This window comes from Morus notabilis, unplaced genomic scaffold, assembly GCF_000414095.1.
Source record: "Morus notabilis unplaced genomic scaffold, ASM41409v2 Scaffold124, whole genome shotgun sequence".
In the NCBI taxonomy this organism is placed as follows: Eukaryota; Viridiplantae; Streptophyta; class Magnoliopsida; order Rosales; family Moraceae; genus Morus; species Morus notabilis.
Genome location: NW_010361697.1, coordinates 298,454 through 322,993, shown reverse-complemented (window position 1 = coordinate 322,993; position 24,540 = coordinate 298,454). Strand labels below are relative to the sequence as shown.

The window sequence follows — 24,540 nt, the reverse complement described above, 5'->3', positions numbered from 1 at the left end:
TGGATTTGAACCTATTTGCTACATTATTTATGGTTTACAACCATGGTTCTATTTCTAGTTTACTAACAATTCTAACGCTAACCAAACACGAGTTCAAATTTTTATTTTCCGATTTGATGTTTTATTTCCTGTACTATAGAAAATTTACATATAAGTTCAAACTTAAAAATTTAAAACCACACAATTTGAACCCGTGAAACTAACGAGACCATTTGATGGTATCATATATGTGGAACTTTTAACAAATATTTATAAGCCTCTAGATCAATAGTCCCTATTGAGTTTCATGTGGAACTTTCAACAAATATTTAATAAGCTTCTAGATCAATAGTCTCTATTAATTTCCACAAGTTAAAAAAAATTCCAAGAAATTAAGATGAAGAGTTTTTAATGACCAAGTCAATTGGATAGGACAAATGACATGGTAAGACAGAAATATATATATATATATATATATATATTGATAAGCATACGAGGCCACGTGTCCACCGTGAGTAACGTGGTTAGACTTCGGACATGTCTGCGCCCCGTGATAGACGGACGGCCTTCCTAAAGGCCAGAGAATTTTCTTCTGAATATGTAAATTATAAGTGGAATTCTATTTACTCATTAGATGAGCCACCACAGGGAAGGTCCTGTAGGCTAGACCTATACATGATCATTCATAAATACTATTATATTAATCTGCTCATGTTTTTAATAATATTGAGCAATACAATATTTGTATTTTTGTGCAAACCTTAGCATTATTTAACTGATGAGTGAAGATGTTTGATGGATTAATTCAAACTAAATTTTTTAAACTATAAATTATTTAAGGTCGTAGAGATCAGTGCAAAGGCCTAAACATTTTCCTCCTCTAATTGTTTGGGGAAATTCTAGAAATATTATTATGATCGTTAACAAATACGCGAGTTTCATTTTTTGTATACTCAAAACTAATCTAAAAAAAACTAAACACAATTTCGGATTAAAAAAAAAAAAAAAAAAAAAAAAAAAAAAAACTAAACAGAATTTCGGAATTCCTAAACACCATTCATAAAAACTTCTGATCATTTTTTCCATAAAAAAAAAAGAACTTCTGATCATTTCATTTTCTTACACAAAACAAAATCATTCATCACAAGCTCTTATGCATTTCTCTAGATTTATTACACATAAAAGCTGACAACATTTTTAACTAAAACAATTAATATAAAAGTGCATTCAATATATGTCCTTGAAATTGATTACACTTCTTGGTTATTACAGCTTGTCTCCTATCATGTTAGTGGAGATGGCTCCTTTATTAAACTACGGATCTTGGAGCACTTTAACATAAATAATAATAATAATAAAAAGTGGAGTAATCAAAAGGGAAAATTTAATGGGACTAGAACTACCAAATACAAATTTCACGGACAGAAAGTGATAGCGTAATTAGCACCACCCGAGCATGTAAAAGTGCTAGATTTATCATCATAAGCATAGCTATAAGCCTGCGGGCATTGGTTCTTGAAGATTCTAGAATAGTCCGTCGGCGGGCACTTGTCCGGCGTACCGAAATCGCCGGTGCAGCAGTACTGCGGCTGGTTAAGCGCTAGACCCGCGCTCTTGCAGGCGATTATGGCCCCGTCGGGTCGTTTCATGGCCAGCTCTGGCGGGCAGACAGCGTTGACGTTCGCAGGGCAGCTCGTGCTCTGGCACCCGCTGGAGCCGCCTTGTAGCGCCAACGCAACGGGCAAGTTGAAGCCGTCGACGAGGCTGACGTCGTAGAAATCTTGGCCGCCGTTTTCGGCGAGAGTGAGCTCGACTAAAGTCGCCGGCGGGATTGCTCCGGCGCCGGAGCATGCCATCTGGCCGGAGCCACAGTCGGCTGTGTCGCACGAGAATTTTCCGCTGGAGGCTGAGCACCCGGTCCGGGCAAAGAAACGACCAGACCAACCGTCGGGGACGTCTAGGGTTTGAGAGGCGCCGGGGCCGAGCTCGAATCCGGTGGAAGGCAGTTGAGGCTTGCCACCGCCGGTTAGGGTTCCTGGCCATATTGTGTAAGCGCAGTTGTTTTTTATTGTGAATGTGGCTGATTGGACCCCTGAAATAAATAGTAGCGACAAATGATAATGTATTAAAACTTAAGCATGGTTATATTGATAATATTGCACAATATACACGTTAAGAAAGTGTCTCCAATTAATCTTGAGAAAGTTATTATTTTGTATTTTTGAATAAATTATTATTTTTTTTATTTTTAAACAAGAGTTATTTTATAATTTATTAGGACTTTATAAATAAGTGTTTTGTGTAATATTTTATATGTGTTCAGAAAAAAGTATAAAGAAAAGAGTGTTTCCTTTTAAAAGCCAAAGCAAGTGAGGAGAGAGATAGAAAAAATGTGTAAGGAGTTTTGGGTAGAGAGAAAAAGTGAAAAGAATTTTTTGAGTGTAATTTTTAAAACTATTGATGAATTTTTCTCATTTTTCTATACTATTTAAATATTTATCTTCTCTATTTTTATGTTATTTTTGTTTAAATTTATTTTTTTGTTGCGTGAGTGTAGAGGTATGTTCTTTCCCAACAATACATTATAAATACATATATATATATATATACACACACATACGCACGGGCATCAATGCTTGTGATTTTTACAAAATCTTAATATTCTATCCAATCTGCTCTCTACAGTTCGATTGGATCTATTTTATCAGTGAATTCTAAGATTTCTAAATAATTAAAAGAAATAAGAGTCGGGATGACATAATATATATATATATATATATATGTATATAATATTTTCAATGAGAATAAACAAATAAATGAGTAAAAATGAAAACTTGATTATAGTTTCTGTAGTACCGGAGAAGAAGAAGAAGATGGGCAATGCAAGGCTGAAGACTGCTGCTATGGCTTTCATCTTTATTGTTAGTGATATGAAGATCTACCAATAATACTATATGTTTGGTATAGAAATCAGAAATGCAATATTGCATGGTACATATGGGCGTGTTATATATAGCAAATATTGCATCCCAAAATTCTACTGCATTTATTTTTCGTATTTTCCTTGTAGATACGGCGAATGTGTATATCTTATTTGTATGTGTCCAAATCCAAATCCAAATCCAAACTTACAAGGGGGAGAAAAGTTGGAATCTTCCTAATATGTTCGAGCTTATCCATGGGAGAATAATCGATGGTAACATTTGTTGGAGTGATCCTCTAAGATTACCAAATACGAGTCATATCAATTGCAAGTATTCCTTTAATGATTTGTTAAAGGAGATTTTTAAGGACGATTTGGTACATGAGTTTAAATCAGTAATTTTGATTTTACATAGAAAAATCTTGATATTTATTCTTTAAAAGCGTATGGGTCTTAATTTCTACCAACTTATTCTTAATTAATATTTTTTTAGTTAAATAACTATATTAACAAAAAATGTATTAATTAATAGTAAGGGACACAAATTATGACTTATATATACTTTTAAGGGTAAGTTTAATAATTTTCTCTATTATATAATACCATATATAATATATAATAAACATTTAAATTTTGTGAGATAATCCATTAAGAGAAACTTTTTAAATTTTAAAATTTTAAAATTTTTTGAGAAAAAATGATATAACAAAATTAAAATATAGATCATTTAAACTCATAAACCTAACGGAATCTGAGCCCGTTTGTTTCCTGTATTAATCTCTGATTCTGAATCATGATTCTCTACAGTGTTTTTCTCTCATAAAAAATACGCGTAAAACGAGAATGATTCTGAATCATGATTATGAATACACGAACCAAACGAAGATTTGTAATGCTTTTTTATTAATAGTATGTGGATCTCACTATTTCTCTCTCTATATGGAGCGGCCGCTATCGCAAAGGGCAAAGTGGCTCTACGACGATTTGTAACGCTTTCTTTAATTTTGTTTTGATAAATATTTTTAATTTTGATAAATTACTCTGTTAACTTTGGGTTCTTGATAGTTTTAGCCACTCACATTGAATTAGTAAATAACTTTTGAAAATTTCCAGAAATAATCAATGTCTCAATCGCATAGCAATTGAACTCCTTATACATCAAATTTTCTAGTTTTTAGAAGTTCTTAAATGATATAAATAGAATGTTTACATTAAATACAACTTTTTAAAAAAAATTTCTTTTACTATGTAATTAGGATGCGATTTTCTCTGTAAAACTTTAAAAATCCTTCGCAAATTTTAATAAAACGATCAAAATGGTAAAAAAATAAAAAATAAAACCAACAATGTAAGAATCAATTTTCTAAATTAAAAAAATCTACGTACCAAAAGTATCTTAACGCTTTTTTCTTGAGTGAGAAAAAAAAAAGGTGTTAATTACATATGTGTGTATTATGCAGCCAATAAAAAAAGGTCCAAAAGCTATAATATTTGCACACTAGTCTATAAAACAATTAATCACTCTTATTATTAATTATATAAGTTCATAACTACTCAAATGAAAAAATAATATGTATTATCTTAATGATCATAAAATATACAGGTTGACAATATTGTTAAATTAAAAACATATCCTAAACATGGTGTTTAAAATTTATCATTATGTGTAATTATTTTAAAAGAAAAAAGTATCATAACACTCCTAAATTTTATGTAATATAGTGTATAAGGGTCTAATCAGCATCACAGGCACTAAATTTTAAAATTTTTATAACATTTAGATAATTATATATTTTTATATTTAAGCCTTTTAAACAGAACTGCAAGTTTGAGACATATTAAATAGGCTGGTTTGAAACTTTGTTGGCTTGAGTTCGGGTGAACCCGACTCTAAATTTTTTGGGCTTATGGTCAGGCGGGGCCTACCCGGCCTAAAACATTATATTTTTAAAGAATTTTTTTTTGAAATACTCTAAAATAAAAGAAAAAAATAGAGAATTTATCATTGAGAGTACATGAGACTAGACATTTACCCCTTACTCTTGATAAATACCATTTTATTAGTGTAATTACTTGAATAAAGAGGTTATGAATTAAGAGTAAAGGGTAAAAATCCTAACCCATACACTTTTAAAAGGTATTTATCAAGATTATCCTTTACAATTTTACCCCAGACCGGACCAACCCTAAGGGCTTAGGATTGGGCTGGGCCAACTTGCACATCTACTCTTAAAATTGACAGTTTGTGTAATTATCTGAAGATAAAGAGATTTTTATAACTACCTCTCAAAATGATATAACAAATTATTATAAAACCTTAAAGATTACTCATTTTATTTCTACCATTTTAGAATAGATCTAGTCAAATATTAATCAAAGGTCGAATGTGTAGATTACCAAAATACCCTTAAAGTAAATTTTTAATTTACAAAATGCCGGATGCTTTCGACTGGCGGCTCCAGCATTCGTTTGGTGGCTTCCTGGCGTCCGTCTGGTGGCTTTTCCGACGGTCGTCCGACAACATTTCTGGCAACCGTTCGACGGCTTTTCTTGGGGCCGTCCAACGGCTTTTCCGGTAGCCATCTAGCTGCTTTTTCGGGGGCTGTCCATCAGCTTTTCAGGCGGCCGTCCGACAACATTTTCGACGGCTTTTCCGATAGCCATTCGTCGGGGTCTCCGGTGGCCGGCCATAGTCTGTTAGGCTATGACCCATAGTTTTCCAAGCTATGACCCATAATTTGTGAGTCTATATCAGACTATGACCTATAGCCTGTCAGAATATGACCCATAATCTATCAAGTTACATGGTCGACAGGTCTTCGATCGTCAGCGCCGGCCATAGTCTATTAGACTATGATTAATAATCTGACAAATTACATTAAGAACAAATTACGGAATTTACATAAAAAATACACAACATGAGAAATATCACATTACAAAAAACAAAACACAATTCCAAAATCCATAAACAACAATTTCTCAGCCAAATTATTTTCTTGTTCAGCTTTCTCAACCCTTCAACATGACCAATATAGTCCCCCAAATAAACAACAATTAACCAATCATCAATCATTTTGTACTAAATGTCTCCGTAGCTTTAGGTCCAGATAACAAACATAGAAATACATTCGTGGCCAATCTTCAAATTACCTCCACCACTATAGTAATATTAAGAAAAGAGAGATTTAACTCACTATGAACAATATTGTATTCTACTTCAAAATATTCCACAACAAAACAACGTAGATGCAAAACTATGGATCTTTCATACAACAGGAAAGACCAAACAACGTAGATGCAAAACTATAGGTCTTTTCATACAACGGGAAAGACCAAACAACGTAGATTAGAGATGCAATAATGGGCCAGGCAACGTAGACCGACTTAGGCCTATCTTGACACAGTAACGGGCTGGGTTAGGCTGGCACGGCCTGTCACTGTTCAAGGCCCATAAAAAATCATGGGCCAGGCCGGGCTGGGCCAGCCCGTCTAGGCCCACGATGGGCCGGCCCAACCCATCCCATCTTGGCCCATAATATCTTCATGTTTTTTTTTTCTTCTTTTTTTTAGTAATTTTGTCAACATCTTATGTATAATTATCTTGATTGTACTCTTTTTTTCTTACTAAGGTTTTGTCCCACTGGATTTTCCTTAGAAAGATTTTTATTTAATGAGATAATCGTAAATAAAATATTCTTTTTCATATTTCTATTGACTATTCAAACATATAAATTTGTTAACTTGTTTAAAAAATAAAAAATAAAAAATAAAAATAAAAATTATATGATTAGATGGGTTGACCCATCTAAACTCATGAAATTGGCCCGTGGTGTGGACTGGCCCGAAGTCATTCTTATATGGGCCGGCCTAGTCTGGTTCACAAAATTTATGGGCTAGGCTGGCCCAGCCCGGCCCGTGGCCTGTGTGGACGTAAAGAGAATGGGCCGGGCCGGGCCGTTCTTGCATCTCTAACGTATATGAAAAACTATGGGTCTTTCCATACAACGGGAAAGACCAAACAACGTAGATGCAAAACTATGGGTCTTTCCATACAACGAGAAAGACCAAACAACGTAGATACAAAACTATGGGCCTGTTTGATTCCGTTTCCCTTTTTCACGTTTTCCAAGAACCAAAAACTGAAAATGCTCTGAGGAAGCCGTTTGGCAGCATTTCTTGAAAAACAGAAAATGAAAACGTTTTTTACTTTATTCTTAAAAACTCAATAAAACTGAAAACGATTGAAAATCGTTTTCAGTTTTCCATTTTCATTTTCTTAAAAACTCAATAAAAAAATCAACCAAATTCCTCTGCCTCCCCCATAGTCTTCTCCGACAATGCCCTCCCCCCCCAACTCGTCCGTTGATTGTTTATTTAATATATTTATTTAATATATTATTAGTTTAAATATTATTACACATGTTTTTAAAAATTAAACTACCAAACGCAATTTTAGTTTTTTTAAAATTAAAAATAATCTCAGAATAAAACTGCCAAACGCATTTTCAGAAATGATTCCAAAATGAAAATAAAAACGTTTTTATTTTCATTTTCATACAAAAAATAAAAACGTTTTGAAACTAATTCCAAACGCACCCACGGGTCTTTTGATGTAACAGGAAAGACCAAACACTTACGCTATAAATAGAGGGAAAACAGGTAAGAAAAAAAGCAACCTGCAAAAGGAACTAGGAATCATGCTTCCTAGTATACAGGAAAAAAAAAAAAAAAAGAACAAGAAAAAATTGACCGATATGAGTTGGTTTTGTTTTGATATCTACACTCTTTTGCCAAATCTGAAATAAAAACGATCAAAGCCACAGCCACTATAATATCCTACGGTTCAACTTGAATCATTATTTATTATCAAGAATATACAAACAAGCACTTGAACGGATTCATTCTCTATTCACAATCTTCATTGAGTTCGAATTGCATTTCTAGAAATTCCATTAAAAAAAAAAGACAAACAGACCAGAACTACAAGATCACAGGCCAAAATAGATCCATAAACTAGTGCAATACGCAATAAATTTCAAGCGAATCACAACATAAAAATTAAATCGCAGATCCGTTTATTCGAAGTTCGAACCGAATAGAACACCGACCGATTCTTCAAATTTCTTTATCGCCGTTTTTGTTTTCAAACTTTCTTTTCTTCGTCACTCAAAATCAATTTTCCCGGAAGGAAAAAAAAAAAGAAGGATTTTTCAAATATAAAGAAAGAAGAAATTGAAAGAGATAAGTTGAAATGAGAAGACACAAACCTTGAGGAAGAGAAAGAGGAGAATCTCACTTGTCGTGTTCCTATTGGGCAAAAACACTTCTCGCCGGCCTTACGACAAATCGTTTAAGTGGATGTTTTATTTATGAGTAGTCAGAATTATTTTTAATTTATGTGTATTTTTTATATTATAATGAGTTATGAATTATGACGTGAATTATAACAAAAATTCTTATTCCAATGATAAACGGTGATGATTGGGCATGAAAGTCAGCGCAAGTGCGCAAATCTTCACCCAGTTTAGTTGCCGCCCGCATCGAAAGACAATTACTGAGAATTAACATTAATACAGATACGCCAGTTGTATTTACGTGATTTTCTGAATTTTAAAATTGTTTATTTTCCTGATGAATCCACATCAGACGACGTGTCGTAATTCGCAAATAGCCAAAATTCAAGACCACAAAAAGTATTTGCAGTCCAAACACTTGAATTAAAAAAAAAACACAGAAAATAAGAGAATAAAGAAGAAAGTCACACGCTCAGCTGAGCTCAGAGACCGCCATTTTTCTCGAAATTCAAGGATAGAGCTTTCTCTCTCCTCAAAATTTTCTCTCAACAGAGCGGAAGTGAGAGAGAGAGAGAGAGAGAGAGAGAAGAAGAAGAAGAAGAAGATAAAATGGATTTCTCGGAACTGAGAGAGACGATCGAGGAGGCAGAGCTAGTAGACGCTCACGCCCACAATATCGTCGCTGCGAACTCAACCTTCCCTTTCATCAACGGCTTCTCGGAAGCCCACGGCGATGCCTTGTCTCTCGCTCCCCATTCTCTCTCCTTCAAGGTTCCAAATCTCTCTCTCTCTCTCTCTCTCTCTCTCTCTCTCTCTATATATATATATATACACACAAATATAGAAAGTCAACTTGTTGTGTTGTACTTCTTCGTTTGTTTCTGGCTTCAGAATGTTTATTTTTTTTTCGTTTTTGTGTTTGTGGTGTGAAATTGAGATGAAAAATAATCGGATTTTCTTTTAGAAATGGCCCGAAAAAGATACGCTGTAAATGTAATGTCTACGAATAAGAGACGTTTTCGCTTTCTAATAATGGAATGGCTTTGAACAAGGATTGATTTCTGGACAAACCAAATTTGGTGCTTTTTTTTCCCCAGTAAATGCTGAATTTTTTTTTTCATTTTTTCCGTCTCCCTTGGTTGATCCATTTTTATGTCATTGTGAAATTGAAACAGAGCCCATTTAGAAAAGGATAAAAAAAAGTTTCACGAAATAAGTTGGTACGGAAACAAATCTACTATGGAAAACGACATAATTTTGATCCATTTGCTTTTATAAAGTTCATGATAAAGTTCTTCAGAAAAAAGTATTGGCTGTAAAGCTCGAGTCCTTTGACTATTCAAGGGGCATTGCTTTTTTTTTTTTTTTTTTTTATAATAAAAATAGAAAAGATTGGAATCATATGCATTGGACATTCTAAGCTGGACGAAGGAAAACAAATGGAGGGAGACATTAGTTATTCATTCTCTTAACCAATCTCTTAAGAACGTCCTCATTTCTTGTACAAAATGTCTGTATGGGCATTGCTTTTCACAACTACTTTGAATTAGCATAAGAAGATACCGTGACTTGTATTAATAACACGGTTACTGTGCATATCTCAGAGAAATTTGAAGGACATATCTGAACTCTATGGATGTGAGAAATCCTTAAGTGGGGTTGAAGAATTTCGCAGAGTCCATGGATTACAGTTAATCAGCTTAACATGCTTCAAAGCCACGAAAATCTCTGCCATTCTCATTGATGATGGACTGACCTTGGACAAAATGCATGACATAGAGTGGCATAAAGCCTTTGCACCTTTTGTTGGCAGAATATTGAGAATTGAACGTTTGGCTGAAACAATTCTAGATAAAGTAAGATAATTTCAATGTCAGATAATGCATTTACGTGGTATTTCAGTCATTTTGACTCTAATTGTTCGTCGACAATTGAATTGCATACTTTTTTCTTTTGTATGATTCGTTAGGAATTTCCTGGACGGTCTTCTTGGACTTTGGATACATTTACTGCGGTATTTATTGGAAAGTTGAAGTCATATCCTTTCATTGGCCCTCGATTTATTTGCCTCACCTTGTCTTTAATAAGAAAATAATAAAACAAAACAAAATAAAAAATTTACTCTGCCTTGTTATATTCCTTAAGAACTTTATTACAGTTGTTGGAGAGATTTTTGGTTTGAAAAGCATAGCTGCATACCGCAGTGGTCTAGAAATCAATACAAACGTTTCGAGAAGAGAGGCTGAGGAAGGTCTTGCCGAGGTCTTACAAGGTGAGTATATTTAAGTGGATTGGCGCTTTTCATTGATACCATTTTTCTATGCTCACTATTCTTTACTTTGGTCAGCTGCCAAACCCGTCCGCATAACAAATAAAAATTTTATCGACTATATCTTCACACGTAGTTTGGAGGTCGCTCAACAGTTTGACTTGCCAATGCAGATACACACAGGGTATTTTAACTGGTTTTGCTGATACTCTATTTACAAACTATCAGAATAGAAATGAAAACTAGTCCTAGTTGGATAGCTGAGTACTTCTTATCTTCGTATGATTGATAAAGATTTTTCTAATACATGCTAATGAAGTTTAGTCCACTTAATTTCAGTTCATTTCCAAATGCTTTCACTGTACTTTGTCTATCTATTGATAATTGGTTCAATTCACCCATAATAGTTTCGGAGACAAGGATCTGGATATGAGGCTATCCAATCCCCTTCATCTCCGGACTGTCCTTGAGGACAAGAGATTTTTGGAATGCCGTATAGTTCTTTTGCATGCATCGTACCCGTTTTCTAGGGAAGCATCTTATTTAGCTTCTGTTTATTCCCAGGTAAACTCTCTTCCTTTCGATTCACATATTAGGTTGAATTTAGGATGCTAACATGAAAGTTTCATTGAGAAATGAATGCTAATTTCACTTGCAGGTATATCTGGACATTGGCTTGGCTGTTCCTAAGCTCAGCGTCCATGGGATGATTTCCTCAGTCAAAGAACTCTTGGAACTTGCTCCAACGAAGAAGGTATGAAGATATGCGATCTAAGGCCATCGAAGCAAGATAAAAGCTAAATTCCAAAGAAGAAACTGTACACTAGAATTCTAAATTTTGTAAGTAATAGCTATATGGAACAAGTAAACAAATCCTCAGAAACATGATAACATGCAAATTCTCTACTTGAGTAAATTCCACATAATTGATCAAGATTCTACAATGAAGCAAAAGATTAATCAATCTTCATAAATCTTGTATCTGCATTCTCTTTGAGCTATATGCAGATTTATGCTGTTCTCTTTTTGTCAGTCTCCTAGATGATCTTGAATGTGGAAATATGAACAATTCTTTCTTCTTTGCATTTTCTTCAATTTGTTTAGTTTGAAATGATGGCATCCCATGTTAAACATAAATAAATTGCAGGTGATGTTCAGCACTGATGGCTATGCGTTTCCTGAAACTTTCTACTTAGGTTTGTCAAATTCGATATTGCTTGAGCAAGTTATTGTATAACATTGTTCAGTTGATTATCACTTCAAGCCATCCTTTCATGTTTTCAGGTGCCAAAAAAGCACGTGAAGTCATCTTTTCAGTCCTGCGTGATGCTTGTGTTGATGGAGATCTCACTCTTCATGAAGCTGTTGAAGCTGCCAAAGACATCTTTTCGGAAAATGCAGTCCGCTTTTACAAAATTAAGTTACCAGTGAAGTCTTTTGGTTCAACAAATAGCATATCTCCCATTCCTGCTAAGATTAAGATTACTGCCCAAAGTGATGTCTCGCTCGTTCGTGTTCTGTGGGTTGATGCTTCAGGACAACACCGATGTCGTGTGAGTTTTTCCCATTTTTTGTTTCTGTTTAATCAAGTATTAGAAGAACTTCTTTTCTTTCATTCTCAATTTTCTCTTAGACAATTCTAGTTACATACTCTGTTTTTGCCAAGAACTATTTAGGTCATTGGAGAAATGTTGAGTGGGGAGGATCATTAAGTCTCTAAATTTGCTATAGATTATGTGGAGTGAGGAAAAATATTTTCAAGACTTTCACAAGTAATTGTGCCAAGAAACAAGATATCATATTATAAGAACTCTTGTCCATTTTTGTCTTCAGGTTGTTCCAGCAGCACGCTTTCAGGATGTTGTTGAAAAAAATGGTGTTGGTTTGACATTCGCTACAATGGGAATGACTTCATTCACTGATGGTCCGGCAGATGAAACAAATCTGACTGGAACTGGGGAGATCAGATTGATGCCTGATTTATTAACCAGAAGGAGAATTCCATGGTAGTAGCTACCTTCACAATTTTGGTCAATTCAATGCTTCTTGTCTGGTATCTTCTGACACAAGTGGCAATGATTATTCTTTTCTAATGATCCGTTTCTTCCTAAACAGGCAAACTCGAGAGGACATGGTTCTGGCTGACATGCATCTTAGACCTGGTGAACCTTGGGAATATTGCCCAAGAGAGGCCTTAAGAAGGGTTTCAAAACTTCTAAAAGAAGAATTTGACTTGGTATTCCCTTTAGCAGTTTAATTTCTTGAGTGTAAAGTAAGTTGAGTTGTTATTTAAAATTTTTAATGGAATTCTTCCAGGTAATGAATGCTGGATTTGAGAATGAGTTTTTCCTGTTGAAAAGCGTACTGAGGTAAGGGATCACATGGTCTTTAAGACTTTTTGTGACTTCAATGATCCCCAAGAATTTTGGTAACTTTTGCAATGTTTTGATTGACGAGCTATTGTAGAGAAGGGAAAGAAGAATGGATGCCTTTTGACTCAACTCCCTACAGCTCTACATCTGCATATGACGCTGCTTCTCCTATATTCCAAGAAGTTGTTTCTACCATGCATTCCTTGAATATTCCTGTGGAACAGGTGCATGAGAAAACTCTGTTTCTGTTGATGGTTGCCCAATAAGACTTAGGTAGATTAGTGTTAGTTACCCTTAGCACAGCAGAAAAACTGAAGGGGAAAAAAAAAAGAAAAGTAAAATACCAAGAACCGGGGCACTTTTTTCCCCCTTTCCGTAATTCCAGTACATTCATTTTTTTTGTTTACCATTATTTTTTTTAATTTGGTATTTTTCATTTTGTAGTTACATGCAGAAGCTGGTAAAGGTCAATTTGAGTTGGCGCTGGGGCACGCAACTTGCACTCATGCGGCTGATAACCTGATTTTCACTCGCGAAGTTATAAGGGCCATTGCAAGGAAACATGGGTTATTGGCTACTTTCATGCCCAAGTACGTGCTGACTTCGTTGTCTTCAAGATGGTGGATTATTTTTTTCCTTTTCTTGAGTCTTGATTGAGGTAACAACTAGAAATATAAAGCAGCTTGAGAGGTTTACAGATTGCCTGGAAACATGGGTGTGGTTATATTTTTTCCTAAATATTAGATCTGTGAATTTTGTTCTCAAGTGTTTCTTGTATTTTTGTCCAGGTATTCATTGGAAGATATTGGTTCCGGTTCCCATGTTCATCTCAGTTTGTGGCAGGACGGAAAAAATGTTTTCATGGGATCCTCTCGGCATGGAATGTCCAAAGTTGGGGAGGAATTCATGGCTGGTGTTTTGCATCATCTTCCCGCGATTTTGGCATTTACAGCACCACTTCCAAACAGGTTCAAGCTTTCTTTCACTTCCTGTGTTCATCCTAACTAGTACACGTGTTCTCTTTCTTTTCATTTTCATGAATTTGTTCACTTTTCTTATATTCAACCATTCTTGGTCTGTAGCTACGATCGCATCCAACCGAATACATGGAGTGGAGCATACCAATGCTGGGGAAAAGAGAACAGAGAAGCCCCATTGAGAACTGCATGTCCACCTGGAATATCAGATGGTTATGTCAGCAACTTTGAGATTAAATCATTTGATGGATGTGCAAATCCACACTTGGGCTTGGCTGCAGTACTTGCTGCTGGAATTGATGGGCTTAGGAGACATCTTACTCTTCCAGAACCTGTTGGTAGGACAACTTAATCTTTTGAGAAAATTATAAGAATAACCATTGTTTTTAATCATCCTATTTTTATGCCATTAAAAAAATATTCTGGTAGAATACAAAAAATACGCTGCCAGAAAAAAAAATATTCTGATAGAATATGAAAGATATCCTACCAGAATATTAGCGGCACAAGTGATAAATTTTAAAATTAATTGCATAAATAAAATAGTGTTATCTTTTTTATGGCAATCCTGAAAATTTCCCTAATCTTTTACATATTGTGAAGTATGGTAACTTGCCCATATGTTCATTTCTCTTTTTTCTGTATTTGTAATGAGTTATTACATCCGCATTACTATACATACTACTAAAATATTTGGAGGCCAAATATTTGTGACAATAAAATGGTGAAAGTGGTTTCTCCACGTTTTCCTTGACCTTTCAATTTTTGCCACTTATATAAGGTGCACAAACGTGTGATAGATGTAGTTTGCTGTCCTCTGAGTTTCTGATATGCTCTTCTTATATATATATATATAAACCAGATGCAAATCCTTCTAGTCTCGATGCAGAACTTCAAAGGTTGCCAAGATCACTTTCAGAATCTTTAGGAGCTCTCAAGGAAGACGCTGTCATAACAGAGCTAATCGGCAAAAAGTTATTGGTTGCCATCAAAGGGATCCGCAAGGTTTGTCCTCACATGATTTCTGTTTGTGGCTTATTGGATAAGTAATTCCATGTTAAAGAAAATCATAGCCCAAAGAATTTCACACTCATTTTGTGTTTACCAGAAATAATTAAAAATATGAAAATAAAAAACATAAATCTTTCACATCATTCTCAGCTTAAATTATTACTTTGCTTGATTCCCTTTTGTAGGCAGAGATTGACTACTACTTGAAGCATAAGGATGCATACAAGCAACTAATACACCGCTACTAGGCAGAACTTTTCTCATTATTTTTTATCCTTTTTTTTTTGGTAGAATGAAATCATTGTTTATTAAAGTTAATAGACTTCCAAGGGTTATTTGTTAAGAGTAAACAAAGAGTTCTACAAAATAACATGGTGTTTTTTATTTTAGAGCAAAATAATATGGTTGTTACACTTTGTACTATCAGTGTTTCTTATACTATTTGTATTTCTCATCCATCAAATATTTATCTTTTCAAATGGAAACCTCTGTTATTTGTGTGATCTCTCATTTTATAAAATTTAAAAAAAAAAAAAATCCCCAATTCATGTTGGACTTTCAATATCAGGAGAGTATTTCGCTTCCTTCATTACAAACATGAGGTTTTCAAGCATGTCATAGATTGAGTGTGAAGAAGGGTGAGCTTTATCAGCAAACATAGAAACAATGATTGGTGCTGTTGATGCTAATCCAACTGCACCCTGGTTCGTTCCTCAAGCCTCTTTCTTTCATCGTTGTTCTTACTTCAGCCACAACATCCCATTGCTTTGGAAGAAGCATACACATTCGACAGCGAAATGAAATTTGCGGATTTTCAGGTTCTAGTTCGATAAGGCATCTATAAACTAGATCTTGCATCTTAGAATTCCCATGTACAACAGAAGCAGTGACAAGAGCCCCACAAACACTTTGGTCCAGGATTTACAGGCATGTTTTTTGATAAAATTCAGTGCCTGATCAAGTTGCCCCGACCTCCCGAGCATATCAACAACACAAGCACAAATCTCGACTGTAGGTTTTGATTCCATATTTATTAATTACTGAGGTATGGATATTAAGGCCTTCACCAACCAAACCTGACCTGCCACAAGCAGAAAGGAGCCGGACGAGAGTTATCGCGTCTGGTCTTATTCGTTCAAGAACCATCTTATCATACATTGAAATTGCTTCATTTCCCCTTCCATGTAATCCATATCCATAAATCATTGAACTCCAAGAGATTGGGAGGTTGTTCTTTTGCATTTTTGAGTTAAGAGTGACTTGAGTGATGATCGTAAGTTGAATTTGAGTTATAACTTGAGTTGAAGTTGTAACTTGAGTTTGTGTTTGGATGTGCACATTTGAATTATGATTTGAATTGAGAATCTTTTTGAGTTTGTGTTTAGGTGGGTCAAAACTTAAATTTCTATTTAGATAGCATTTTAATAAAAACTCAATGGTGATGAAAAATTTTAATAGGATATATGGGTGGGGTTTTATTCGTCTTTTCATTGTGAATGCATAGAAAAAAAATCATCTCAATTAGAATTAAAACGAAAAAGTTATGACATTTTTAAGAATAGAAAAAATATTGTTTATTAACTTGAGTTTGAGTTTATGAACTCGAGTTGAAAGGGAAACTTGAACTCGAGTTTAGTCTCAAACTCGAGTTTAAACTCGAGTTCAAACTCAAATTTTATAAAAGAACATGAATTTAAATAAAATTTTAACTCAACTTCAAACTTCTTCTGAATTTCGTTGTACAAGAACAACTTGAATTAAAAACTCTCACATAAAGTCACATCTCAACTTGAATTAAAAACTCGAATCAACGAACTAAACAGACCTTAATAACATCACTCTCAGTCTCCACTTTTTTTTTTTGTTTTTTGTTTTTTTGTTTAAGAAAGTAACTGTAACAACCCCAACAAAGTGTTTTTAATTTTTTTGTTTTTGTTTTTGTATAATATATATAAATATATATATTTTTTAATCAATTTATAACAGCCGTAATAAAAGAGAGGCAGAGAGAGGAAAACTCACCCCCTCGTAACAACCCAAGTGAATTACGTCCCTTGAAAATTCAACATAACATAAATAGCCATAAAAAGCAAACCTAAAATCTAGTGCTCCACATATGTCCTTAGGCCCCAATAATAACACAAGGTGAAAACGTATATAATATGAAATCACAAGCTGTAATTGCGTCTTATAAAGAGAGACAAAACAGCCAAAGGCGTGTCTAAAAAAGCTCATTCCATGCCCAAAGCCATGGCATTGCCTTTGCGAGCTCTCTTGGGGCTATTGCTTCTTGTCCTTGTCACCGTTGCGGCGCTGCCTGATCACGTCCGTGCATGGCGGACTCCTCATCGCCATGTAGGGAGAGGACGTGGACGTTTTCCACCTCCCCGCAAGCACCACCGCCCAAATTTCCGTCCTGGCCCTTGGATTCCTGCCCATGCCACCTTCTACGAGGGTGGTTCGGGAACATTTGGTATGGAAATAATTAATGTGTTTCTTATAAACTTTTTTAAAAAAAATAAAGACCATTTCCAATGCAAATATTAAAACCAATGTTTTATTTGACATGAAATAAGTGCAAAACTAGTCTATATGATACATTGTTCTATGGTCAAGTATTAGTTGAAAAAAAATTAAGTAGAAAGGTCAACACATTAATCAATGCCCAACCAAATATCAAATGTAACATTAAAAGTTTTTTTTTTTTTTTTAGAATTATTTACTCAGACGTTAAATTTTGATATTGGCATTTAATTTTGGCATTACATTAGAGAGATGCTCTAAAAATCAAGGATTGGCTGCCAGCGTATTATAAGCTTTATTCATATTCCCACGTGCACGCTGTTGCTTTGGGTATGAAAATCCTCAAGTTTGTCCATTATTTGTTGGACCTATCAAAAATTTATATGGAAACCTCAAAGAAAAAATTAGGAAACTTTCGGTGCGTTTAAAATTTATTCCAAAATGATTCTATTTTTTATATGAAACTAGAAATGAAAACATTTTTAATCTCAAACAAAAATTATTTCTGAAAATGTGTTTGGTAGTTTTATTAAGATATTGTTTGTAGTATAAGAAAAAATTGAAACTCTGATTAGTTATGCAATTTTTATTTTTAATTTAAGAGCACTTTGTTAGTTTATTTAAATCCACACCCACTTGCCTTAAAAAAAAGGCATCCACCCAAAACTGAAAGTGAAAAACGACTTAAATTCGTTTTCAGTTTTTAAGTCAATTTACACTAAACCAAAAACTATTTTTGTTTTCATTTTTTCACTTTTTTTTTTCTTTCAAACGCGTTTTCCTCAATCTTTATTTTTTATCTTAAAAAACGTGAAAAATGAAAACGAAAATGATACCAAACAGGCTCTTTGACTTCTTTTAGTTTTGTCCTTTCTTATAGTGATTAAGAAAGGCATAAATCTCCAATACAAAAAAAATATATATAAATATATATTTTTATGAATTTTCTTCTCTATGGTCCGTAATAAAAAGAAATGACGATAGTTACAAAAGAACATGGTTATGCTAATCGGTGCTAGCCTGATTGGTAAGGATGGGGTGGGTTTAAAGAAGAGATCTCAGGCTCGAATCTTGAAGTTGAAAGTAGCTAGCTTGTATTAAAAAAAAAAAAACTATGTTTTAAACTTAGGTAATACCATACTCGTATCGCCCAAATTAATTATGCAATCATATTGAACACATGATCAGTCACTCATTATATGTTTTAAACTTTCATATCCTAATTTCACATATAGTAGTAATGAATGAGATTATGATTTATGACTTGCATAAATCACGCTAAAAATGCCATAATATCTGAGAACTAACCCATGTTTTTTCCAACACAATTAACACTTTTCATGGTAACTAACTTGTAATAAGAAATTTTTTGAGCCTAGGGGGAGCTTGCGGTTACGACGACGTGGTGAGGGAAGGCTATGGCCTAGAGACGGTAGCACTGAGCGAAGCTTTGTTCAACAAGGGACAGTCATGTGGCGCGTGCTATGAAATCAAATGTATGGATGACCCTCAATGGTGCAAGCTGGGGCAGCCATCTCTCTTTGTCTCAGCAACAAACCACTGCCCACCAAACTACTACCAATCAAGTGATAATGGAGGATGGTGCAACCCCCCTCGCCACCATTTCGACATAGCCAAGCCCGTCTTCCTTAAGATTGCCGAGTACAGGGGCGGCATTATTCCCGTCTCGTACCGCAGGTTACTTTTCGTGTTCTCAACACACAAAGCCACAACATATCATATAATGTAAGATTTTGTCTAGACAGATCCTCATGGCTTTCCTTTTGCAGGGTCCCATGCCAAAAACAAGGAGGAATCCGATTCACCGTAACCGGGAATCCTTACTTCAACGAAGTGTTGGTGTGGAACGTGGGTGGAGCCGGGGATGTCGTGAGCCTGCAAGTGAAGGGAAACAAAGACCTGAAATGGACACCAATGAAGCGCATGTGGGGTCAGAAATGGGTGACTGATGCTAAGATGGTTGGGGAATCACTGACTTTCAGGGTTAGAGCAAGTGATGGCAGATTCTCAACCTCTTGGCATATCGCCCCCAAGACTTGGCAGTTTGGTCAGACCTTTGAAGGAAAGAATTTTAGATAGAAAGAAGCACAACTACTACTTCTACTAACCTATTCAGATTACTTTCCAACTATGCATGATTCTAATGAACCTACCTTGGCTGAATTTGTTTGTCAAATCCATAAAAAGGAATAAGTTTGCCCGGCTATACTAAATGCAAAAGCGGGGAATTAAATTAGTTGCTTTGTTTTGTTTTTTAACTTACCCTTTTACCTTGAATTCAATGTAACAAGTCCAGAGAATCAATTTTTTCTGGATTGTGTATGATACGACTATTTCCAAAATGCTACTCGGGGGGGAACTTGGGAGCACCACGAAAGCTAAACACCACCACCACCACCACCCACCTTCTATTAGTCGGTGATGCTACGGTACTCTATAGCATTGTTCGGGAAAGAAAGACGAAACATAACCCTCTCATTTTCCATTAATTGCTATTTTGATGAATAAAGCAGCAGTTCTTTTTCTGGTAAAAGTCAGGAAACCACATTAACACAAAGTACATTCCGAAATGAGTTCAGAGTACATACACATTCTTGGTAACAAATCAAGAAACAGTTGATAAAATTACACCAATAATTACCTAAACGCTACAAAATTGGAAGAAATCCTGATACCAGCTGTTGGGCGCCAGACTAGGTGCTCCACATATACTGGAAAGCCTGGATAAGTGATCACCTGCCCTACTGTATGATCCATGGTAAAGTTGGTGATGCCCTCAAGGCCGTTCCATCACGCAGACAAACTTCAATCACCTTTCAAGAAAAAGTCGATCGCAAATTTGCCGCTGGTGTATTTGATTTCTTGAACACTCTTTTCAATCACCATGACGTTCGAGCACGTATGTCACTTTATTTCTTGCTCTTTTTCTTCCTCCTATTTTCTTCCCTTGTGTCTGTTCTTGCTTCTAGACGTTTTGAATGCTGTGAACGGATTTCCAGTAATTTAGACTTCGCATCTTTGAAGAGTGCATCTGATCTTGACGCCATAAGTTGCTGAAATATCAAATAAGAAGTTAGGAAAGAAAAGATCATTATATCTACTGAAAGATCCAGGATATTTATATGTGTACCTTGAGATGATCCATAGCTGCAAGGTTGAAACCAAGGGTGTCTTTGCATTCCTGTCACAAATTCAGCCCCAATGATGTCAACCAACATTTTTCCCCCACGTACATATGTAGTATAAATACAGTAAAATAAGTCACACTTTTTCCCGGCCAGGACCAATTTGAAACTCTACATCCTAAACCCATCAGATCTACGATTAAGGCCAGTTAACCTAACAAAATGGAACTACCTTGATTCTAGCGTAAAGGATATCTTTAAGGGCTGTCAGCACAGGTCTTGCAGTAGGAGTAGAAACCAACTGATTATAATGAGTTTGCAATAGCACCGTAGCAATCCTGCATATGAGTTCAATCTGAAATACAAATTTTGTCAGCACATTGCCATAAGCCAGCATGAAAGCAAATACTTCAACGAGTAAATCCCATTCGTCGAAACTATCAACATAAGCATGTCCAGTAGCCAAACTTCCCAAATACCTTGTCAGGATTTGAAGTCCACTCCTTCAAGTAAGCTAGAAGTTTCAAAGCATCTGAGAATGGTAAAGCCTGCACATAAGAATAGTTGTAATTAGCCTTTCACTCCTAATGTCTGAAATTAAAAATATAAAAAAAAAAGGAAGATTTGCCTAGTATAATTATAGAACATTATCTAGTGTCAATGTGCTGATATAAGCACACCATATGCATACCAATAGTGTCTGTTCTAGATCACTCGTCTGAACACTTGAAAGTGCTCGTAGAACATAGTCAGACGGGGACAGCCCAAGCATCACAACATTTGGCTGAAACTCCACAACTCTTCCCCTGGCTTTCTCCTCCTGAAAATAACAACGCACAACAACTTAATTGGGATATATAATAGATGTGAACACTTACTATTGTAACCATCACTGTTTCCATAGCCAAAGAAATTTAACCTTCTAGTTCACCAGTTAAATTTGGGTGCATAAGCAAACCATATATATACCTCATGTTCAGCAATTCGCTTCAATTCCACCTCCACAAGGTCTAGAGCGTCAATAATTGAATCTGTTGCAGAAAGGGTTTCCTTTGATTTCTTCCCTGCTAAAGCCACCGCTCCTTCCTCTGGGATTTCCTCCTTAGGAGCATATCTATTCTCAAATGCATTGTCGAGATCAGTCTCCAACTCCTGTTCCAACCTTTTCTCTTTTTCTTCCTGTACACAAATGGACCATCATACAACAATTGGGTCATTTATCAAAATAATGCAGAAATACATAGTTTTTAGTACCATATCCTTATGTAATAAAACAACTTTAGTGCACTCATTCTCATAGGAATAAGAATCAATTACCTCGATAAAAAATGGCTCTTCACTACGGTCCCAGCGTCGCATGGATCGATCATGAGACCCCGTGACAATGAAATCGCCACGGCTACTGACAGCAAGGCACCAAACATCAGCATGGTGCCCTTCGAGAGTTAAAAGCAACTCAAATTTATCAGCATCCCAGTACTTAACTAGGTTATCTTTCCCAACACTAAACAGGTAATGGGTATTCCGTACAAATTGCACAGCTGTAATGCTGCAACAGGAAACTAAGTGATGAGAATTGTTTGTAAAACCTCGGCCATAAAAAGACCAAATAAACATCTTTAATTTTATATTCATTTACAAGCATCACCTCTCTTTATGAGCAAAAATGGATTTATGACAGTCACCAAAATCTAAACCCCAAATTTTTAAATCTTTATCTGCTGAGCCAGTAACGATGAGATCTGAATCTGATGAGATATCCATGCAAAGCACAGGCAGCTTGTGACCATACAAGGAAAGGAAAAACTTGAGAGAATCCATATAGAAAACCTGAAAAGAATTCATCAATGCATAAGAAGACCAGCAAAAGATACAAACTAATGCAACTGACACCCAATCAAGCTGCCTATATTTGTAGAGGGAACTTTTATGCAGAAGAATGAACACTCCTTTTTTTTTTTTTTTTGAGAAGGAATACTCTGCTATCAGACTTCCCTTTGCCTTCTCCTTTGCACCTTGAACTACTTTTTTTTTTTATAATAAAAACTTTATTGATAAAGATCGATAAACAAAGGCAGAGGACAAGGTATATTTAAGCCGAAAAGATACAAAAAAGGCCAGGATTGAAGAGCTGACCAAAACTAAAAGAACAAGATAAACAGTAAACACAGAAACTAAAATTCACAAATTCAAGTACTTCATAAACTATGACTCTTTACAACATAGCAAAATTATGAAACAAGAAAACTGATCAAAGTAAAAATAAAACGCATATATGAATAAATAAATAAAAACAAATATGACAAGTCAATCTCACCTTCACCGTGTTATCCAACAGAGCCACAGCAATGTACTTAGCATCAGGACTAACAGCAATGGCAAGAACGTCATCATTCATCTTCATAGTCCTTACAGTTGACACCTTAAGGTGCTTAGATTCCTAAAAAGCAAAGAGCTTCAATATTGCTAATCCAGCAAATATAAAAGTTTCATCAATTTAGTTCAGAGACAAGATGAAATTATGAAATTAATTCTGAAATGAAGAGCAACACACAGAGTTACAATTGTATATCATAGTATAATGCCGGAAAACTGTTCAGTTAAACAATTCACATAATTTATGAGATTATAATGCTGAGTTTTTTTTTTTTTGTTTTTTTTTTTACGATAATAAAATTATAACTGTAAAGAAGGTGGTGGAAAAACATACTTGAGCTGATTTTTGTTCAACTCGATACTCCCAGAACTTGACCTCATGATCTGCACTTCCAGTGACAAAGCTATTCTCATGGGGAATGGCTGCAATGGAACGAATGGAGCCACCATGGGCTTCCACTGCCTCAATGCAAGTGCCACTGGCAATGTCAATTACTTCCAGTTTTCCACCTTTTGTTCCAACTATTCCATACTTATTCTGAGGAATAATTAAACTACAGAGTCCAAATTCAGAATCAATGGTCCGGAGGCAAGAACCAGTACTTGGATTCCAAATCTTCACCGCACTGTGGCTAGTCGACATCAAAAGTGTGTTGTCTGAGCTAAGGGTAACACTCCTGACATCTGACCGGTGTCCCTGAAGCTCTATAGCAAGAGTTTTATGGGTTGCATTTTCTTCAATTGAATAAAATTCTAATAGATTATTGTTCAATGACAAAGCTATTGTAGCCAAAGAACTCTTTGGCGTGATTGGAGAGAAAGAAATGGAAGATATCTTTTTGCCAGCCCTAACAGTTTGGATGAGCTTGAAAACATCGGGGACTGTAACTACAAGGCTATTCCCTTCTCCTGTTACGTGACTTGTTTCTCCATTTCCCATCACCTCCTCTTCCTTTCCTTTAGCAGATTTCTTCTCCTTTTTACGGTGAAGCCTGCGTTTAGCTTTCCGCTTCGACTCAGCCTCATCCAACACGCGGAATATTTCTACCGTCTTTCCCGCCACTTGACAAGCCAGCAGATTTCCGGAATTGTTGAACCTCACAGTTGCAACCCTATCCTTGCTTTGTCGCTGAAGCTCACCAAACTGCTTCAGAACATTCCATTTATCTTGTGTTGGCAAATCCCCACCATGCACAATCTCATTTCCTTCCACCTTGTCTACGGATTGCCCATCCCCTGACTCATGCTTAACCGTATAAAATCTAAGCTCCGGGTCTGCGGACCCAGTGACCAAAAACCTTTCCTCTGGGTCAATGTCTATGGACCAAATTTCACTGTGATGCCCACTAACAATTTGCATACAGTGCTGTGTCTCAAGGTCCCACACTCTCAAAAACTTATCTTTTGAAGAAGTAACAAGCTTCTTACCAGAATCCAAGAAAACAACATCTGTAACCTAAAGTATAATCAACCAAAAAAAAAACAAAACAAAAGAAAACAAAAAAGATTCAGATTTCAGAGCATACAAAAGAGAAAAATCACGATATTTTAACCTTGTCATTGCTCCCGGAGTGATACTTCTAGGCATGCGTAGATAATTTTTCAGACCAATTTTGGCACCCAAGCCAGCGTTTACAGCGTTTAGTCAAAGCCAATATATATATATATAT

The 24,540-nt window shown here is 35.5% G+C and overlaps 4 protein-coding genes across 7 annotated transcripts in view; 2 read left to right on the top strand and 2 right to left on the bottom strand.

The window, feature by feature from the left end:
- Positions 1 to 1,346: 1,346 nt before the first annotated feature.
- LOC21405401 (thaumatin-like protein 1) lies at positions 1,347 to 2,893 on the bottom strand. Its single transcript, XM_010100522.2, has 2 exons — positions 2,836 to 2,893; positions 1,347 to 2,071 (listed from the first exon to the last, which is right to left on the bottom strand). The coding sequence occupies exons 1-2, from the start codon at positions 2,891 to 2,893 to the stop codon at positions 1,395 to 1,397; spliced, it is 735 nt and encodes a 244-aa protein (XP_010098824.1). The 3' UTR covers positions 1,347 to 1,394.
- A 5,747-nt stretch (positions 2,894 to 8,640) lies between these two features.
- LOC21405399 (protein fluG) lies at positions 8,641 to 16,017 on the top strand. 3 transcript variants are annotated; one of them, XM_024167231.1, is made up of 18 exons: positions 8,641 to 8,967; positions 9,801 to 10,052; positions 10,166 to 10,233; positions 10,353 to 10,468; positions 10,544 to 10,649; positions 10,873 to 11,029; positions 11,124 to 11,219; positions 11,613 to 11,661; positions 11,750 to 12,018; positions 12,299 to 12,471; positions 12,581 to 12,701; positions 12,782 to 12,834; positions 12,932 to 13,061; positions 13,282 to 13,427; positions 13,626 to 13,805; positions 13,920 to 14,152; positions 14,677 to 14,819; positions 15,394 to 16,017. In XM_024167231.1, exons 1-18 carry the CDS (start codon positions 8,806 to 8,808, stop codon positions 15,424 to 15,426), a joined length of 2,487 nt encoding a protein of 828 aa, XP_024022999.1. In that variant the 5' UTR covers positions 8,641 to 8,805; the 3' UTR covers positions 15,427 to 16,017. The 3 variants fall into 3 exon arrangements, with proteins under 3 accessions (XP_024022999.1, XP_024022998.1, XP_024023000.1); XM_024167230.1 differs by lacking the exon at positions 15,394 to 16,017 and adding an exon at positions 15,011 to 15,249; XM_024167232.1 differs by lacking the exon at positions 15,394 to 16,017 and adding an exon at positions 15,015 to 15,111.
- Positions 16,018 to 17,032: 1,015 nt separating this feature from the next.
- On the top strand, positions 17,033 to 19,804 carry LOC21405398 (expansin-A6). The gene is made up of 3 exons (XM_010100519.2): positions 17,033 to 17,298; positions 18,728 to 19,046; positions 19,139 to 19,804. The coding sequence occupies exons 1-3, from the start codon at positions 17,064 to 17,066 to the stop codon at positions 19,446 to 19,448; spliced, it is 864 nt and encodes a 287-aa protein (XP_010098821.2). The 5' UTR covers positions 17,033 to 17,063; the 3' UTR covers positions 19,449 to 19,804.
- A 25-nt stretch (positions 19,805 to 19,829) lies between these two features.
- LOC21405397 (WD repeat-containing protein 3) overlaps positions 19,830 to 24,540 on the bottom strand; it is a 5,629-nt gene continuing 918 nt past the window's right edge. Inside the window, exons 3-13 of one of the 2 annotated variants that reach the window (XR_002902409.1) lie at positions 23,205 to 24,326; positions 22,812 to 22,934; positions 22,143 to 22,324; positions 21,812 to 22,043; positions 21,464 to 21,673; positions 21,186 to 21,314; positions 20,974 to 21,042; positions 20,727 to 20,849; positions 20,500 to 20,550; positions 20,011 to 20,422; positions 19,830 to 19,893 (exon numbers count right to left, since the gene is read on the bottom strand). Coding sequence is in view for 1 of the 2 variants with exons in the window: in XM_010100518.2 (XP_010098820.1) it covers positions 20,279 to 20,422; positions 20,500 to 20,550; positions 20,727 to 20,849; positions 20,974 to 21,042; positions 21,186 to 21,314; positions 21,464 to 21,673; positions 21,812 to 22,043; positions 22,143 to 22,324; positions 22,812 to 22,934; positions 23,205 to 24,326 (2,385 nt within the window). In the remaining variant the exon portion in view is untranslated. Of the gene's footprint in view, positions 20,423 to 20,499; positions 20,551 to 20,726; positions 20,850 to 20,973; positions 21,043 to 21,185; positions 21,315 to 21,463; positions 21,674 to 21,811; positions 22,044 to 22,142; positions 22,325 to 22,811; positions 22,935 to 23,204; positions 24,327 to 24,540 lie in introns of both variants that reach the window. The other variant, XM_010100518.2, reaches the window with a different exon arrangement.